This window comes from Argopecten irradians, chromosome 14 (genome assembly GCF_041381155.1).
Source record: "Argopecten irradians isolate NY chromosome 14, Ai_NY, whole genome shotgun sequence".
In the NCBI taxonomy this organism is placed as follows: Eukaryota; Metazoa; Mollusca; class Bivalvia; order Pectinida; family Pectinidae; genus Argopecten; species Argopecten irradians.
Window position 1 is genome coordinate 29,489,181 of NC_091147.1, and position 17,508 is coordinate 29,506,688.

General features: G+C 33.6%; 1 protein-coding gene across 2 annotated transcripts in view; it reads right to left on the reverse strand.

Moving 5' to 3' along the window:
• Positions 1-17,460, reverse strand: part of LOC138306857 (serine-rich adhesin for platelets-like) — a 33,574-nt gene extending 16,114 nt beyond the window's left edge. Inside the window, exons 1-10 of one of the 2 annotated variants that reach the window (XM_069247361.1) lie at positions 17,328-17,460; positions 15,234-15,339; positions 11,906-12,019; positions 11,086-11,188; positions 10,736-10,778; positions 8,433-8,563; positions 8,025-8,120; positions 7,480-7,538; positions 6,571-6,637; positions 5,585-5,795 (exon numbers count right to left, since the gene is read on the reverse strand). In XM_069247361.1, coding sequence (XP_069103462.1) covers positions 5,585-5,795; positions 6,571-6,637; positions 7,480-7,538; positions 8,025-8,120; positions 8,433-8,563; positions 10,736-10,778; positions 11,086-11,188; positions 11,906-12,019; positions 15,234-15,319 — 910 coding nt within the window. In that variant the 5' untranslated portion in view covers positions 15,320-15,339; positions 17,328-17,460. Of the gene's footprint in view, positions 1-5,584; positions 5,796-6,570; positions 6,638-7,479; positions 7,539-8,024; positions 8,121-8,432; positions 8,564-10,735; positions 10,779-11,085; positions 11,189-11,905; positions 12,020-15,233; positions 15,340-17,321 lie in introns of both variants that reach the window. The other variant, XM_069247360.1, reaches the window with a different exon arrangement.
• Positions 17,461-17,508: the final 48 nt, after the last annotated feature.

The window sequence follows — 17,508 nt, forward strand, 5'->3', positions numbered from 1 at the left end:
TGTCATCACAGAATATACAGTATTACATACACAGTGTCATCACAGAATATACAGTATAACGTACACAGTGTCATCACAGAATATACAGTATTACATACACAGTGTCATCACAGAATATACAGTATAACATACACAGTGTCATCACAGAATATACAGTATTACATACACAGTGTCATCACAGAATATACAGTATTACATACACAGTGTCATCACAGAATATACAGTATTACATACACAGTGTCATCACAGAATATACAGTATAACATACACAGTTCATCACAGAATATACAGTATTACATACACAGTGTCATCACAGAATATACAGTATAACATACACAGTGTCATCACAGAATATACAGTATAACGTACTCAGTGTCATCACAGAATATACAGTATAACATACACAGTGTCATCACAGAATATACAGTATAACGTACTCAGTGTCATCACAGAATATACAGTATAACATACACAGTGTCATCACAGAATATACAGTATAACATACACAGTTTCATCACAGAATATACAGTATTACATACACAGTGTCATCACAGAATATACAGTATATATACACAGTGTCATCACATACATACACAGTGTCATCACAGAATATACAGTATTACATACACAGTGTCATCACAGAATATACAGTATAACATACACAGTGTCATCACAGAATATACAGTATAACATACACAGTGTCATCACAGAATATACAGTATAACATACACAGTGTCATCACAGAATATACAGTATTACATACACAGTGTCATCACAGAATATACAGTATAACGTACACAGTGTCATCACAGAATATACAGTATAACATACACAGTGTCATCACAGAATATACAGTATTACATACACAGTGTCATCACAGAATATACAGTATTACATACACAGTGTCATCACAGAATATACAGTATTACATACACAGTGTCATCACAGAATATACAGTATAACATACACAGTTTCATCACAGAATATACAGTATTACATACACAGTGTCATCACAGAATATATAGTATTACGTACACGTACACAGTGTCATCACAGAATATACAGTATTACATACACAGTGTCATCACAGAATATACAGTATTACATACACAGTGTCATCACAGAATATACAGTATTACATACACAGTGTCATCACAGAATATACAGTATTACATACACAGTGTCATCACAGAATATACAGTATTACATACACAGTGTCATCACAGAATATACAGTATATACACAGTGTCATCACAGAATATACAGTATACATACACAGTGTCATCACAGAATATACAGTATTACATACACAGTGTCATCACAGAATATACAGTATTACATACACAGTGTCATCACAGAATATACAGTATTACATACACAGTGTCATCACAGAATATACAGTATTACATACACAGTGTCATCACAGAATATACAGTATAACATACACAGTGTCATCACAGAATATACAGTATTACATACACAGTGTCATCACAGAATATACAGTATTACATACACAGTGTCATCACAGAATATACAGTATTACATACACAGTGTCATCACAGAATATACAGTATAACATACACAGTGTCATCACAGAATATACAGTATTACATACACAGTGTCATCACAGAATATACAGTATAACGTACACAGTGTCATCACAGAATATACAGTATAACATACACAGTGTCATCACAGAATATACAGTATAACATACACAGTGTCATCACAGAATATACAGTATTACATACACAGTGTCATCACAGAATATACAGTATTACATACACAGTGTCATCACAGAATATACAGTATTACATACACAGTGTCATCACAGAATATACAGTATAACATACACAGTGTCATCACAGAATATACAGTATTACATACACAGTGTCATCACAGAATATACAGTATAAACATACACAGTGTCATCACAGAATATACAGTATTACATACACAGTGTCATCACAGAATATACAGTATTACATACACAGTGTCATCACAGAATATACAGTATTACATACACAGTGTCATCACAGAATATACAGTATTACATACACAGTGTCATCACAGAATATACAGTATAACATACACAGTGTCATCACAGAATATACAGTATAACATACACAGTGTCATCACAGAATATACAGTATAACATACACAGTGTCATCACAGAATATACAGTATTACATACACAGTGTCATCACAGAATATACAGTATTACGTACACGTACACAGTGTCATCACAGAATATACAGTATTACATACACAGTGTCATCACAGAATATACAGTATTACATACACAGTGTCATCACAGAATATACAGTATTACATACACAGTGTCATCACAGAATATACAGTATAACATACACAGTGTCATCACAGAATATACAGTATTACATACACAGTGTCATCACAGAATATACAGTATTACATACACAGTGTCATCACAGAATATACAGTATTACATACACAGTGTCATCACAGAATATACAGTATTACATACACAGTGTCATCACAGAATATACAGTATTACATACACAGTGTCATCACAGAATATACAGTATAACATACACAGTGTCATCACAGAATATACAGTATTACATACACAGTGTCATCACAGAATATACAGTATTACATACACAGTGTCATCACAGAATATACAGTATTACATACACAGTGTCATCACAGAATATACAGTATTACATACACAGTGTCATCACAGAATATACAGTATTACATACACAGTGTCATCACAGAATATACAGTATTACATACACAGTGTCATCACAGAATATACAGTATTACATACACAGTGTCATCACAGAATATACAGTATTACATACACAGTGTCATCACAGAATATACAGTATTACATACACAGTGTCATCACAGAATATACAGTATTACATACACAGTGTCATCACAGAATATACAGTATTACATACACAGTGTCATCACAGAATATACAGTATTACATACACAGTGTCATCACAGAATATACAGTATTACATACACAGTGTCATCACAGAATATACAGTATAACATACACAGTGTCATCACAGAATATACAGTATAACGTACACAGTGTCATCACAGAATATACAGTATAACGTACACAGTGTCATCACAGAATATACAGTATTACATACACAGTGTCATCACAGAATATACAGTATTACGTACACAGTGTCATCACAGAATATACAGTATTACTACACAGTGTCATCACAGAATATACAGTATTACGTACACAGTGTCATCACAGAATATACAGTATTACATACACAGTGTCATCACAGAATATACAGTATTACATACACAGTGTCATCACAGAATATACAGTATTACATACACAGTGTCATCACAGAATATACAGTATAACATACACAGTGTCATCACAGAATATACAGTATAACGTACTCAGTGTCATCACAGAATATACAGTATAACGTACACAGTGTCATCACAGAATATACAGTATTACGTACACAGTGTCATCACAGAATATACAGTATTACATACACAGTGTCATCACAGAATATACAGTATTACATACACAGTGTCATCACAGAATATACAGTATTACGTACACAGTGTCATCACAGAATATACAGTATTACATACACAGTGTCATCACAGAATATACAGTATTACATACACAGTGTCATCACAGAATATACAGTATAACATACACAGTGTCATCACAGAATATACAGTATAACGTATAACGAACACAGTGTCATCACAGAATATACAGTATAACATACACAGTGTCATCACAGAATATACAGTATTACGTACACAGTGTCATCACAGAATATACAGTATTACGTACACAGTGTCATCACAGAATATACAGTATTACGTACACAGTGTCATCACAGAATATACAGTATTACATAAACTGTGTCATCACAGAATATACAGTATAACATACACAGTGTCATCACAGAATATACAGTATTACATACACAGTGTCATCACAGAATATACAGTATAACATACACAGTGTCATCACAGAATATACAGTATAACATACACAGTGTCATCACAGAATATACAGTATAACATACACAGTGTCATCACAGAATATACAGTATAACATACACAGTGTCATCACAGAATATACAGTATTACATACACAGTGTCATCACAGAATATACAGTATTACATACACAGTGTCATCACAGAATATACAGTATTACATACACAGTGTCATCACAGAATATACAGTATTACATACACAGTGTCATCACAGAATATACAGTATTACATACACAGTGTCATCACAGAATATACAGTATAACGTACACAGTGTCATCACAGAATATACAGTATAACATACACAGTGTCATCACAGAATATACAGTATAACATACACAGTGTCATCACAGAATATACAGTATAACATACACAGTGTCATCACAGAATATACAGTATTACATACACAGTGTCATCACAGAATATACAGTATTACATACACAGTGTCATCACAGAATATACAGTATAACATACACAGTGTCATCACAGAATATACAGTATAACATACACAGTGTCATCACAGAATATACAGTATAACATACACAGTGTCATCACAGAATATACAGTATTACATACACAGTGTCATCACAGAATATACAGTATTACATACACAGTGTCATCACAGAATATACAGTATTACATACACAGTGTCATCACAGAATATACAGTATTACATACACAGTGTCATCACAGAATATACAGTATTACATACACAGTGTCATCACAGAATATACAGTATTACATACACAGTGTCATCACAGAATATACAGTATAACGTACTCAGTGTCATCACAGAATATACAGTATTACATACACAGTGTCATCACAGAATATACAGTATAACGTACACAGTGTCATCACAGAATATACAGTATAACGTACACAGTGTCATCACAGAATATACAGTATAACGTACTCAGTGTCATCACAGAATATACAGTATAACGTACACAGTGTCATCACAGAATATACAGTATAACGTACACAGTGTTACTAATATGTCACTGTATAACTTTGGGTTTTAATCACTTTTATTCTCACAGCAATAAACAAGTATTTTTGCATAAATAGAAATGAGTTAAAAAAAGTTTAATTATGGATAGAGAATATATTTGGTGAATATTAATCATTACCATCCTTATTATGTAATTCTATTTGTTCTTTTTATGCCTTCACAAAGGAACTGCATGATCACCTCAAAAATTTGACAAAATTTTGTCCATGCTGTTCGAATTACTTATAGAGAATATTATTAATACTTGATATTTCAAGTAAATTTGTCATTTATAAAAGAAGAAATTATAACAACATGCTGAAAGTATAAAGTTAAAAAAGTTTTCAGTCATGAAAGTAACATTGCCTTTGACTTCAAATAAGTGTGCAGCCTGTTTTTGATGTTATTGGTATGAAAATTATTTGCAGAAAAATATATATCTTTCTCCTCAATTTTATCATAATTTGTCATCACATAATTTAAGAAATTGAAAATACATGTATCAGATATGAACAATTGACTGTGTTAACCAGACAAAAGACTTACTAGGAGTTTTGACAGGGGAGTAGGCCACCTTCCTTGGACTAATCTGTTTAGGTGGACTGCTAGGACCATCGTTGTTGTTACCGGTCCTCCAAGCCTGGAGAGCCTGCTGGAATGACGCAGCACTTTCTGCTTCATCATAATCGCCACTCATAAGGCCATTTTGGTCATACGATCCACTGGCTCCTTCAGGGCTATTCCGGTCTCTTTGGGCCTGCATGAAATACAACACATATTGAATGAGAAATACCACTTATAGATACAAGGGAAGCTTACCTTATTTACTGTAATTAGCATCTTCCCCTCCTCCCCCTTTTAAGGGCATCTCCCCTCTTCTGGAGACGGAGTTGAAGTTATATACACACACATAATGTTTGCTGCTTATATAACATCAGCATTGTATCTCATATTACTTTAGCTTGCAGGTCTTTCCCATGTCAATCACAAAGTAATAATGCATCTCAAAAGAAGGAAGGCAAATGCATCATTACTGTGACATATTATTGTGCCATGAATACAGAAAGAGTTAAAATAAGGCTAATATTTTAGAGGTCTTTTGTCTACAACTTACAGTTTGGTTCCCTAATAAACGCCCCTCTTTGGTATAGTTTTTAGCATCCTGGGTGCTGATTACAGCAAATAAAGTATTTGTATCAAAAAGCATGTATTTTATGAATTTCAGTTCAGAAACCAGCTAAACTAGAACTGTCACTAGAGTGGACCATTAATACCCCCACTACACTAATTTTAACTCCATTAATAGAGGATAATGCAGAACCCTATATAGTTTACTCAACTCCCCTTTATGTCAGGGTTCTGTGCATCAAATTTTATCAAAATCTGTTAAGTAGTTTACGAGGAGTTTGCTGGACAAAGCGGTTTCAACAGACAGACAAACAGACAACCAAATTCCAGTATACCCTGTTCCCTTAACTTCATAACAGGGGGTATAATAAGGATTTAGTTAATACTATATAGTTGGTACTGACCCGAATCTTGGCAAGATATGGATCCTCAGGATTGGCTGCAGGGGGTGGGGCATGGAAGTCTATACTCCTGTAAAGGTGTCAACAACATTACAACATTCTATTCTATTCTGTATTGGCATATTCCAGAGTTATCTGCCCTTGCAGGTAGTTTTTTTTTTATTACTGTGACGTCATGTGTTTGCGAGCATAAGTCATAATTTTTTTGAGAAAACAACATAAATTGCGCTCACAAAATAATGACGTAACAATCAATACATTCCCGAAAGGGAGCTAACTCTGTAGTATGCAAAGGAGGAATATGTAGATTATAATGTGAACATGGATTTAGAGTTCTTGATTTTAAGGACACAATTTAAACAGATAATTTCAATGATTAACTAGAATTTACAAAATGATTGTTGTCACTGAAAATCAGAAACTTCCATTTACATTTAATTTCACATTAATGGGTGTCATATGACTTTTTTGATATTCTCGCAAGAAAATTTTGCAACAAATTTTGCAAAATTAAAGATGCTCAATCGCCGACAGAGCATAAATGACACTCATGATTTAAACAATAATTGGTGTTTAATTGTGTATATATATGTCTAATTAACACAAAAAATAATATAAAATAATTTATATTGCTTTTGGTGCATGCAGTACTTCATTCCATAAGGACATACCGGTAGTGCGACAGAATTTTTTCGGGAAACAATTAATTATTTTTGATATTTTTATCTTGAAGTAAAATATAAGAAGCTCAAACTGTTTAATGGTGGTAACAGTGTAAAGTAAGTAACTTTTGTAACTGAAGAAAAATACTTAATCGTCTACTCCTATTTTTGTAGAGAAAAAATACCATTTGTTGGCGATGGAGCCTCTTTTAAACATTTTGTGATAAATAAACAGAAGCAGTAAGCATACCTGTCACTGTTGCTGGGCTGTGGTGGGCGGGGAGACATACAAACACGAGGCCCAGACGCCTATAAATACATTCATTTCTTACACATAAAAACAAAATGTCAATGATGGTTTTTTTTTTAACTTACATGAAAATTTCATACACTACAACAAAACATTTTATCTGAGTTAAGTCTGTGTTTTAATTTTTCGTATTTTGTAATTTCTCAGTATGATTTAGTCTTGACATCACTGTACATCTACATACATGTACTAATAAAATCAGGATAAGGTGTCAGAGTTAATATAAAGTGACAAATTGAAACCTGCTAAACATATCTTTATGGAAATATACAATTACAATCAAAATCCCATTGGTATAACTAAAATGCTATCAGGAATATTTCGATTGATCAATTCTCAAAAGAACAGCCGATTATGTTCCTATCCATTCAATCCCCCCCTTTCTTTTTACCACCGACAGGTAATTTTAAAAGTTTGCCATCACCCCTTCCTTATGAATATATTTTGAAAAGTCCTCGCTCCTTCACCCACATAATTTTACTCACCGAGAGGGGGACAGATCTGTGCTTCTTTAGAGCTCCTCTCAGATGGAAGGCAGCAAAACAGGTGGCGCAGTAATGTTCAGAACATTGCACACAGGACTGCATGGCAAACAAACAATCAGGCAAATCAAATGATAGTGTTTACTCTTTCTAGTTTCCAGAATTGTAGTAAAATTTTATATTCTAAAAGTATCTTTACAAATGAAGCGATATCAAACAATTATGGTAACAATTATTACAACACATTCATAATAAACATACTTACAACATTGTTATAATAGTAAATTTCATTGGCATCAAGGTTTCCATACGATGTCTGCAGCATGTGTATAATGGCTAACTATGCTTCTAACAAGTAATTTCATTGGTCCCCAGAGGTTCATTATCATAATATGCTGAGGTAATACTGACCACTGCAGCTTTCTTCTCTTCACACTGACCACATTTTGGCCCCTTAACATTCTTGCCCCTGGGTGTGATGGACACTTCCTGCTTGGCGATGTAGCCCATTGTACCCGGGTGCTTGGGTCTTTCTGGTATATCTGTTAATATTCATAACAATATATAAGACCGCATGAGTGTATTGCCAGAGACTAGCCAGTATTACACCAAGAGGTATGAGCGAATAAACCCATATCTCACCCCTAGATATAAAGTAAGTTTAGAGTGTTGAAATAAATTGACCGTTTTTTTTTTCTCTGTCTTTTTTTTCACTAAAACTCTGTGAAAGACTAGATTATAACAGACTGTCAATCAGACTGTTTTAGACTTGAGGCTGTGATTTTAGGGCCAGTAACACTGTTTAGAATTAAGGCTGTAGCTTTGGGGCCAATAAAACTGTTATAGACTTCAGGCTGTGTGATCTTGGGCCAGTTAAACCACAGGGACTTGTAACGTAGGTTGTGAGAAAGTCTGTTGTGTATACATGTGTACTATATACTATATAAAAGGACAAGGGAACCAACGGCTCGCTTGGAAGAGGTACACCTGCCTCTACAAAAGTCGCCGGTATTCCGTCAAACATGGATAAATATGTATATATTTAATACTAATATATTCTTAAATAAATTTTCGATACGGAAAACACAACTTCAGACACGAAATAATATATTAACATACCTTTATTTCATCATGAACGTGGAAAATGCAGTCAGATATCCTCACTGTCGTTATGCCTGTCCAGTGAAATCTAGGTCAAAGGCACTCATATTCCCTTGTAACAAATTTTGTATGCATTCATTTCACTTTCTGGTGATATTTTCCCATTGCAAATACAAATAGGCTATCTCCGATAACGCTTTCATTAATCCAATCCAACAACTAAGCGAGGAATCACACTTTTTTTATCCAGCACTCGACTCTTGTTCGTATAATCCGCCATATTGTAATTGATGATGGGTACCATTTTAGTGTACTCGCCCTTACCCGCTACTGCACTGAAATTCTGTACCCAGACTCTGTATAAATTAAGTTTCATGGTTAAGGTTCTTAGAAGTACCTTTATTTGAAATACACGTATCATTAATTGAAGAATCTAACTTAAGTCGAGACTCTAATCTTTACTTTACCGTTACCACATTAATATTGTAGCTTTTAGTATACAGGCACTGTGTATATGGGGTTTCCAGTTCGGGTCCGGGTATGGGGTACACAATATCCACTCAAACGTGTTTAACCTAGATTTCAGTGGACAAGCAAAACGACAGCGAGGAAATCTGACTGCATTTTCCACGTTCATAGTGAAATAAAGGTATGTTAATATATTATTTCGTGTCTGAAGTTGTGTTTTCCATGTCGAAAATTTATTTAAGAATATATTGGTATTATATATGTACATATTTATCCATGTTTGACGGAATACGGGCGACTTTTGTAGAGGCAGGTGTACCTCTTCCAAGCGAGTCGTTGGTTCCCTTGTCCTTTTATATAGTATATAGTACACATGTATACACAACAGACTTTCTCACAACCTACGTTACAAGTCCCTGTGAGTTAAACACTGTTATAGACTTAAATCTGTGATCTTGGGGCCAGTAAAACTGTTTTAGACTTAAGGCTGTGTGATCTTGGGGTCAGTAAAACTGTTTTAGACTTAAGGCTGTGTGATCTTGGGCCAGTAACACTGTTATAGACTTAAAGCTGTGATCTTGGGGCCAGTAACACTGTTATAGACTTAAAACTGTGATCTTGGGGTCAGTAAAACTGTTTTAGACTTAAAACTGTGATCTTGGGGTCAGTAAAACTGTTTTAGACTTAAGGCTGTGTGATCTTGGGGTCAGTAAAACTGTTTTAGACTTAAGGCTGTGATCTTGGGGCCAATAAAACTGTTTTAGACTTACGGCTGTGATCTTGGTGTCAGTAAAACTGTTTTAGACTTAAGGCTGTGATCTTGGGGCCAGTAAAACTGTTTTAGACTTAAGGCTGTGTGATCTTGGGGTCAGTAAAACTGTTTTAGACTTAAGGCTGTGATCTTGGGGCCAGTAAAACTGTTTTAGACTTAAGACTGTGTGATCTTGGTGTCAGTAAAACTGTTTTAGACTTACGGCTGTGATCTTGGGGTCAGTAAAACTGTTTTAGACTTAAGGCTGTGATCTTGGGGCCAGTAAAACTGTTTTAGACTTAAGACTGTGTGATCTTGGTGTCAGTAAAACTGTTTTAGACTTACGGCTGTGATCTTGGGGCCAGTTTTAAGAAAGTAATAAATATAAGTATACCTAGGGCCGTATCCTTTAGCACCTTCACCTTTCTTTTTCCATCCTAAAACATGTAAAGAAAGTTCTATTAATTTGTTATAAATGGTTAGTGGTTATCATGCAGGAAGTATCTTTTAAAGCACTGGTAATTTTTACCAAGATGATATCTTTGTTATTTCCTTCTCATTATTAAGGATGCAAATCAAATCAATTTTCATCTCGATGCACTTACATTTAATATAAACACAGAACTATCGCATCACACAATTTGTTGAAATTTTTTTTAAAACATCCTCGGAATTTTACTCCAAAAAGTGAACTTTTACATTAAAGATTACCAGGTATATGTTTATTTATAAAGAAAATGTTACCTTTACTGGAGGAGCCTTGGCTGATTTTGAGTTGAGTACATCAGAAGCGTAACTGTTGAGGTGTCCTGTCTGACCACGACTCCAGTAGCCTCCACCTTGTCTCCTGTATTACAACCATTAAAAGTCAATAGCTAGAATTTCTAAACAAAGGGCAATTACTTTATAAATAGGAGCCAGGAATTTCTAAACAAAGGGCAATAACTCTGTAAATAAGAGCTAGGCATTTCTAAACAAAGGACAATAACTCTGTAAATAAGAGCTAGGCATTTCTAAACAAAGGACAATAACTCTGTAAATAAGAGCTAGGAATTTCTAAACAAAGGGCAATAACTCTGTAAATAAGAGCTAGGAATTTATAAACAAAGGGCAATAACTCTGTAAATCAGAGCTAGGAATTTCTCAACAAAGGGCAATTACTTTATAAATAGGAGCTAGGAATTTCTAAACAAAGGACAATAACTCTGTAAATAAGAGCTAGGAATTTCTAAACAAAGGGCAATAACTCTGTAAATAAGAGCTAGGAATTTCTCAACAAAGGGCAATTACTTTATAAATAAGAGCTAAGAATTTCTAAACAAAGGGCAATAACTTCATAAATAAGAGCTAGGAATTTCTAAACAAAGGGCCAAAACTCTATAAATAGGAGCTAGGAATTTCTAAACAAAGGGCAAAAGCTAAAGAGGCAACAAAATTTGAAAAATTAAAGACAGTAACTTCTTTATAAAGTAGTTGGGCTCAAATTAATGACTAAAATTACATACATGTATATGATACTATAAACTTTTGTATATTTTACTTTATGGGTGGTAAATCTACTTACTCCCTTTCTTCCTTCTCTCTATTCATGGCCATCCGTAGCTCCTTTAGTCGTTCCTCCATTTTTTTACTCTCTGTTTCCAATTGTTTAGTTTCTCCTTTGGCTTTTTTAATGTTCCTGTTAACAAGGATACCGTTAAGTTATTCAAGATTAGTATGAAAATCTTCATGATTTTTTACCTAGTACAGGATTGTCGTTGAGTCTTCAAAATTTTTAGCATAAAAATTTTATGAAAAACTACCGTATTCGACCCAATTAGTGCCCATGTCCCTATTCCAAATTTGCATAGTACAGAGTTATCTGCACTTGCGGGTAGGTATTGATTGTGACGTCATGCGTTTGGGAGCGTAATGTCATACATTTCGGAGAAAAAGACGTAAATTGCGCTCACAAAATAATGACGTAACAATCGATACCTATCCGCAAGGGAACTAACTCTGTAATATGCAATGACGAAATAAGCACCCCTCCCCTTTTTGAGGCCTCATTTCAAATGCCCAACCATAGGACCAAAAATGATAAAAACTGTATAGCTTTGCAATAATTTTGTCTAATATTAAGCACCTTTTCATTTTTTTAAAATTTTTTTTGAACACCCTGGGCGCTTATTGGGTCGAATATGATATGTATAGTATTATATCTATTATCCCGCTATACCGCCATCTTTTAATTAGCAGGGGCAGCGGTACAACAGGGTTCCGTAGGTTCAAATTATGATTGACCACCAAATCATGACCACCATATGATAGGCCCTATATGCCACTTCAGTTCACTTAGTAACTTAACAACCTAGATATAAATACATATCATATATTTTAAAGAAATAGTTGAAATATAAATTACATTGTATATTCTCTTTGCTATATGTTAATAACAAAAATATCAACAAACCTTTACAACACCAAAGCAATGAAATTAGATGTTCAAGGATCTTCTAAAATCCAAAATTATTTTTGCAATATGTAATTGAATAATTTGGTGCTTTCACAATTAATTTAATGGTTTTTTTTCTAGTTTGGTGTTGTGACAAATACATGACATTGTTTTTTTTTTTCTAATTCTGTGCTTTCACATGCAGTACAAGTTTTCATACAACACGTTCAGAACATTCCACAGAGAAAACTGCAAGTAGACCAGAAGTTTAACAAGGTGGTGCAATTAAGTTTACAAAAGAAAAATAGCATATCTGTTATCCATGGCGAACCTGTTGTAGATATATTTATACTGCAACGGTCGAATATACTGATGGACAAATATACTGCCGGATAAATTCTTTATCTGTCAATACGATCACATGAATTTCTTCTACGACCCTGAACTTAACCTTCTGATGAATGAAATGTAATTCGATCATTCCTACCAAGATGTGATGTCAAATTCACCAGAAAGACGTCATTTTTGCGTTATCAATACTCCTGTATTGCGATGTAGTTTTTTTCTTTGCTCAATGGCAGCAAAGATAAATATTGTAAATAATTCTTTGATGGGTAATGATTGTTTTTTCAAGTGTTTTTTTATGTTGTTTTAGTGATACTACACTCTGAAAAAAATTACTAGAACTATTTATGAAGGCGCTTATTTATTTCCTAGGGCAGTAAAAGAAGTATACATATGTACTGTCATTCGATTTTAATGAATGAATCTTTTCCTGAGCATCAAAGAAGAATCTCTTAGAGCAAAACCAAGTGAGCAGCCGTTAATTTGCTTTTGTGTTGAATGTTATCTATAAGGAAATAGTTGCAGAATAAACAGATTATTACATGTTTAGTATCTTATAATACAAGGTTTATTTTGGTGCTCGAATGGAAAGCCAAGATGACTCGTCAAGGCCTTGTCATTTCGGCTTTCCTAAGTCTTGCACCAAAATAAATCTTGTATTGTAAGAGACTAAACACGTATTCTCTATAAGATATTTCTAACTTCTAAGCAAGAGTGCATGTAAACTCATAAATTGACATGTATTTTAAAGTGTTTTCTTTCTTTTAATACATAAGTTTACATACATAGTTTTAAACAATTCGAGGCTTTAGTAACACTGTATAATTTTAATGAATATATAAAAACACCATTGTAACCCCATGGGTTTTGTTTTCAGATACTATTTTTTTAAAGTCTTTTAATAATGTCCTGAAAAAAACCCAAATTGATCAAATCAGAAGGGAAAAAAGTGCTTTCCTGTGCATGTTTGAATATAAAATTTTTGACTTAATCTGGTAAAAGGCATTCAGCTGCATTAAAAAAAAGTGTTTAGAAATTTAAAGGAAGATAATAACAGCCTCATGCTGCACGCAGTTACAAAATGTTCAGTGTTTCCACGAATACCACTACATCTATATAAGGCAGTTCATGTCTTACTTACGTGTAATACGACCTAAGAGAACAATCCAAATAAACAGTATTTAGAAAGAACAAGTGAAATAAACATTTACCAAGAGAACAACTAAGCACAAATATATGCACCAATATTTGATCTGAAAATGTATCAACTGGTGCTACTTTCATATTGATAATGTATCCATAATGATTAGTATTGTAACGTAGAATAAACGTCTAAGTGAGTTATTTGGGAATGAATATGAGAACCAGATAATTTATAAAAAAAAACCCACTTCATTATTTACAACCAATAGCAACTATATATAGACATCTATAAAAAAAACCAAACACACTCAACTCTTGCACTCTCTAACTTACATTCATAAAGTTTATCGGTGTCAAATATCATGGCTCAGCTGCTCTAACGCAAATGTCACTTCCTTTAGCACAACAATGACGTCGTAAGGTAATAATATATACAAAAACGCATTTACCCGCTATAGAAAACACAACAATATAAAGGTTAATGAAATAACAGGTAAAGTAAGATCAGTGACTTACCACAGTCTGCTATTCGTGCCTGATTCCCAGTAATATAGCCATGTCCGACTATACAGATGGCCAAACACCCCTATCATGTCGGCGTACTCTACCTGTAGTGTCCAACTCGCTAATTTGCATGTGACAGTACATATATACCTTACCTGTATTGCAGAACGAGGCTCTGTTTCCGCATAAATATGAACTACTGGATTACACTTCATATATATATACAGAGGATTCCGCTTTTTTGAATAAGTCATTTTCCAGAAGAAAATATGCAAATAACCGAAATATTCAAATAACCGTTATTCGATTATGTGGAGTCCTCTGTACTATACAATATACAATAACACAACCAAAATTAATATACTAAATTATACCCACACAATGCGGATGTGACAAGTATGTTAGTACTTACAATAAGTCTCTGGTAATGTATTGATAATATATGTAATGATGTTGCCTTACTTACATAGCTTTAAGTTTGGTAGAAACATCCTCCTTTTTGTTGGTATTGATGTTGAACACGGACATCGTGCTAAGCTGGTCTACTTTCATTGAACAGATGCAAGAAGTTTCTTTTTTGGTTTGTAATAAAATAAAAAGATAAAATCAAATCAAACATTGAACACAGACCAAAGTTATGATAAAGTGTTGATCGTCTCTTCTCGGCAATAATAAACACATCTCTCAGACAGCACTTTAATGGAAACACAAGATAAAATATTGTGGAAAACATAATTCAATCGTCTTTTGATCCATGTAAGTTCATTCGATATAAGCAGCTAAGAACTTCAACAATTGCACTTTTCTTTTTGAATGAACTTCTACTGCGGATGATCCGCCCAGTGAAAAACTAATTACTGTGTGAGTGGGACAATTTGATATCATGTTTCAGTTTTTTACCGGAGGTGTTGTTACTTTGAATAAATCCTGGTACCAGCACAGTTCAAGCACTGGCCGGGCTAAATTAGTGTTGACATCTGGAGAAGGATACATGTTAAAACGTTAATTAGTTTGGTTTAATTATGAATAAATTAGTTTGGTTTAATTATGAATAAATTTGTCATTAATTAATCTACTGTACTAGTCAGCGACCAATTCTCGACACCACATCTGTTTCTTTATGATTCTCATGCGTCAATTTACGTCAATAAAGTCATCTTCTGATAGAAGACACTCTACCATGATGATTTCCACTAACGTAATGCTACCCAAAATGGTACACTTTTCAAATATGTGATACAGAATTTTCCGTTTACAATCAAAACTACCAATAACTGTTCTGAACAAAAATTAAGGTGCTAAATAGTAACTGTGACAATTATTAGATGTCATTTTCTTTCCAGTAGATTTTTATCATTATTTAAAAACGAAAATAATTGTGAAAAAATCCGGGAAACAACGTCGTGCAACAACCCTAAAAATACGATTTATTTTAAAACAAGAAAAACAAATGCACAATGGGATATTTTTGACTGATATGCGATTTAAATAAATAAAAAAAAATTTGAACTTTCCTTAAATGAATTCAAACATTTTTCATGATATCTATAGATTTTTTGATCAAACTATATTTAGGAGGCGCTCCATTTTGAGTACTCGAACTTGCTGAAACACAGGGCTAAAAAGGGCATGCTTCAAGCTCTTTATTTCAAAACATATGCACTGCTGAGAAGTAAACAAATCATGAAATTAAAACTGAAGGCATCTATTTGTTGAAAGTTTAGAGAAAAATCTGGATTCATGCACACGTTAAAATTTTTCACTATTATCTTCAAAAAGTGTTCCAATTTGAAAATAATGAAATTGTGAAAAAATCCGCGAAACAACCCTAAAAATACCATTTATTTTAAAACAAGAAAAACAAATGCACAATGGGATATTTTTGACTGATATGTGATTTAAATAAATTAGAAAATTTTCAACTTTCCTTAAATGAATTCAAACATTTTTCATGATATCTATAGATTTTTTGATCAAACTGTATTTAAGAGGCGCTCCATTTTGAGTACTCGAACTTGCTGAAACACGGGGCTAAACCGGGCATGCTTCAAGCTCTCTATTTCAAAATATATGCACTGCTGAGAAGTAAACAAATCATGAAATTAAAACTGAAGGCATCTATTTGTGGAAAGTTAAGAGAAAAATCTGGATTCATGCACACGTTACAAATTTTTTACTATTATCTTCAAAAAGTGTTCCAATTTGGGTAGCGTCACGTTAACAATTGTGTGATATTACAAGTACAAGTGGCGAAGTGCATACACATAAAATGGCGAGAATGGGTACTTGGCGAGACCTGGTCGCCTGCCAGTAGTGTGGATATGTGGAGATCGATGTTGAATTAAAATGAATTTATTAACTGTTTTATCAATGAAAGATATTCCTTTAGAAATAAATGATAAAAAATAGCGTTTGACGTCTGAACGTGTCTCTTGTTTACTTCTGTTATGATAACCGGCACATGTTGTCAATGTAATCGTTTTGATAACTCGAAATAGAATTTATGCTTTCTTCACAGGTACATGTATGTGCTTTGTCACACTATCAAACATACCCTTACAATGGGTATTTCCGTTTACGAATTGTTCTTCATGTCTTTTTAAACATTAATTTTCCAAAGCTGGCGTCCTCAGCAACACTGTCCTAAAAATATGACGGTTATCTCGCGAGATTTCAGGGTCTGACTTGTGTCGCATAAACGCTTGTATCACAAGACTGGAATCAAAATTTCCGGAAAGCTT